General features: G+C 41.9%; 1 protein-coding gene across 1 annotated transcript in view; it reads left to right on the forward strand.

Moving 5' to 3' along the window:
* LOC103510541 (irregular chiasm C-roughest protein-like) overlaps positions 1–2256 on the forward strand; it is a gene marked incomplete at its 3' end in the record, with an annotated part of 40209 nt that extends 37953 nt beyond the window's left edge. The window contains exon 5 of the mRNA XM_026824568.1: positions 2104–2256. Coding sequence (XP_026680369.1) covers positions 2104–2256 — 153 coding nt within the window. The remainder of the gene's footprint in view (positions 1–2103) is intronic.
* Between the last annotated feature and the right edge of the window lie 1313 nt (positions 2257–3569).

Genomic DNA, 3569 nt, shown 5'->3' on the forward strand with positions numbered 1-3569 from the left:
GATGAAATTTGGTATGCTATCCCGGTACGGTCCAAGGACGCGACTGTACCAATTTGGTAAAAATCGGATAGTCACCCATCCTGATGTTAACCAAAGTCATTGTTGCTTAACCCTTATTTCGTATACACGGTAAGAGACATCGAAAACATTTGGTCATTTGGATGTGAATATTCTAATCAATGTGATTTTTCACGCCGAATCGAATGGTGCTACTTTTAGTACTGTTTGACTTACGGTTGAGAAGTTGCGGGTTCGATACTTCCCTGTGTCGACAAATTTCCCTTTTATTCGTGAACCGTTACTAAATGAGCACGTGAATAGTCTATCCCATGTGATTTTTTACGCGGAATCGAATGGTGCTACTTTTAGCACTCTCTGACTTAGAGTTGAGAAGTTGCGGGTTCGATACTCAAATGTAATAGAAAGTCGTGTGATGTTCACACCAGATTTTTTCGTTTAAGGCGGTTTAATACAACATTTTCTTGTTTATAAAGGTTTAGCAAAGTGGAAGAGCAAACTGATGAAAGCATGACAAATTTAAACAAGTTAAGAACAAATTCTGATTTATAGAGGTACCTAATTTTAAAGTTAAAAAACGCGTCCCGAATTTTTTCTGGGACAAAAACGGAAATTCGGGGACAAAACGCCCCAAAATGAAAAACTGAACGGGACGCCGGGACACCCCCTGAAATTCGGGACTGTCCCGGCCAATTAGGGACGTTTGGCAAGCCTAACTATAGTAGCACATTCTCTCCTTTTTACTTTCTATTTGCTACTTATGCCCCTCCTTTTCGACTACTGATTGTATTTTTCCCCTGAGAAAACGGGGGGAAATGTTAACAATAGTAATTACTAGTCCTTTGTTACGGGCCACTGACGCCTTTGCAGGAGCTCTCGAAAGGGAAAAAAATAAAATGTTTGAACTTTGAACTGGAGGAAATAATATCCTTTGGAAAGCGAGGGGTAGAGCTTTTAAGGAGAGAAGTGGAGTTAAGGAGGGGGAGAGAGGGTGGCAGGGAGATAGGAACGGGAAGGCCTTTTAGGGGAAGAAAATGAGAGTTAAGGGGAAAGAAAGGCCATTTAGGGGGAGAGAAAGGGAGTAAAGGGAGGGGGAGAAAGGCTGGGTTAGGGGAAGCAAATGAGAGTTAAGGGGAGAATAGAGATAAGGGGAGAGAAAAAGAATAAAGGGAGGGAGAGGAAGGGTGCTTATGGGAAGAAAAGGCATTAAAAAAAGAGTTAGAATTGGAGGGAAAAAAGGCCGTTCATGGGAGAGAGAGAGAGAAAAAAAGGGGTAGATTGAGAGAGAGAAAGGCTGGTTGAGGGGAAGAAAAGGCATGGGAAAAAAATAAAGGAGGGGAGGAAAAAAAAGGCCGTTTTTAGAGGGTTAAAACGTGAGTAGCTCATTTATCATACAGAGGAAGAGGGGGGGGGGGACCTATCCACTTGTTTCTAATGACAGCCCAGACAGACAGAGATGTAGTGCTGCCCCCAAACCCTCCGTTCCCTGTTTACCCCAAACACCTAATTACTCCGACCGTTCCAAGTACCCCGACCCTACTCTACTTGTCATTATACAAAGAAAGTAATTATCTACCTCGACTGTTTTCTGAAGAATGTTGGGAGGGAAACGTGTTCTAGAGAAATAGAGGGGGACCTATATTTGGTCTCCATAAAAGGAATTTTAATTGTGTTAAGCATAAATGCTTGTCACAAATGTCGTTCCCTGCTTAATGCACTACGCTAAATTTAATGACTTGACTTGGACTCGAACCACCAACCTCCAGATCCGAAGTCCGCCGCGCTAACCACTACACCACTGAGGTTGGTCTCATATTTTCTCTTCTTCTTTCACTAAACTTTATCCCATTTCTATATGGGGTCGGCATTTCCGTCTTTAATTCTCCTTCTCCACAATCCTCTGTCTAGGGCTTCTCCTCTGCGCCATCCTTTCTCTTTCAGATCTTCATTGACTTTTTCTTTCCATCTTTTCTTGTGTCTGCCCCTTTTCCGCCTTCCTCTGATTTCTACTTTTTCTATCTCTGATTTGAGAAATCACATTGAACGATGAAGATGACTATTAACCTCCCTCCTCTTCTGTTTCAGCACCTCCGTCCTCCATCGAGATAGTCGGTCACCCATCCAACTCGAAAATAGAGATCCGCGAGAACCAGGAGATAACTCTGGAGTGTTTGGTGAAGAACGCCAAACCTGCCGCCAAGATCGTTTGGTACCGCGGCAATACGGAGCTCAAATTGGGTAAGTTGAAGTCCTTTTCTGTAAGTGCAACCCCTTCTGTAACTGCAACCCAGACAAAACTGTGAAAGGACAAGCCAAGCAACATATTACCCCTCCATTATTAAAAGGGCGAACCAGAGTGTCTTTGCATTGATAGGGCATCCTGGATACTACACATTTTCTTTGTAAGGGTATCTAACCTTAGCGGTCCTTCACTTGTAAGGACGACCTATGTACAATTGTACATTATTAAGTTATTACCCGTTCCAAAATAATAATAATAATAATAATAATAATAATAATAATAAAATCAAATCATGGTATCTTTGTGTTAAAGCAGAGCGCTTTCTCACAACTTTGTGGGTATCACAGTGTTACAAGTCTTTCATTTACTCAATCATATTTATTATCGCTCGCCTCTTCGACTTGTAATGCCGCCACTGGTCGCTACTCGATTAAAGTAGCTACTCAATTGTCCTCACGAGGCTGAGTGCACCCCGAACCCCAAGCACAGAGTCGAAGAAAACCTCGGCCCTGCCGGGAATCGAACCCGGACCTCCTGAGTGCAAGCCTAGTGTGATACCCACTCGGCCACGGAGGTTGCTTGTTATTACCCGTTCCATTGAAAGGGCAACCCCACGGCAACCCAAGTAGACCTTTTAACTGTTTTATAGGCCCTTATGCTACCCTCACCATTTCTGTTGGGAATGTTTGGGATAGGGTAGTGCTTTATTTAGACTGTCTAAGTAGGACATAAAGTCCTTCAATCTCAACAGTTTAATATTGCACCACTTAATTAAATTTTAAAACAACATTTATGCAAGTACGAGATATACATCATACATGTACTTATGTTTTTATGCAAGTACGAGATACAGTGATGGACATCATACATGTACTTATGTTTTTATGCAAGTACGAGATACAGTGATAGACATCATACATGTACTTATGTTTTTATGCAAGTACGAGATACAGTGATATATATCATACATGTACTTATGTTTTTATGCAAGTACGAGATACAGTGATAGACATCATACATGTACTTATGTTTTTACCGAAATCTACCCTCGTTTATTTTTAGGGTACTTGTGTTTATGTATAAGTAAAAGTACTTGCATACATGTACCTACATTTGTATTGTACAAGTTAGTATGCGTATGGGAGTGCTTTGTTTGCTTTTTAGAAAATCCTCACTGCACTCTCTCCCTCTTTCTTCTATCTCTCTCTCTCCCTCTCCCTCTCTCTCTCTCCTCCCTCCCCCCTTTTTCCCCTCTTCCTCCTCTCGTTTTCCTCCCCTATTTCCTCTATTTCTCCTCCCTCTCTCTCCC

The sequence above is a fragment of the Diaphorina citri genome, unplaced genomic scaffold (assembly GCF_000475195.1).
Source record: "Diaphorina citri unplaced genomic scaffold, Diaci psyllid genome assembly version 1.1 scaffold614, whole genome shotgun sequence".
Taxonomy (NCBI): Eukaryota; Metazoa; Arthropoda; class Insecta; order Hemiptera; family Psyllidae; genus Diaphorina; species Diaphorina citri.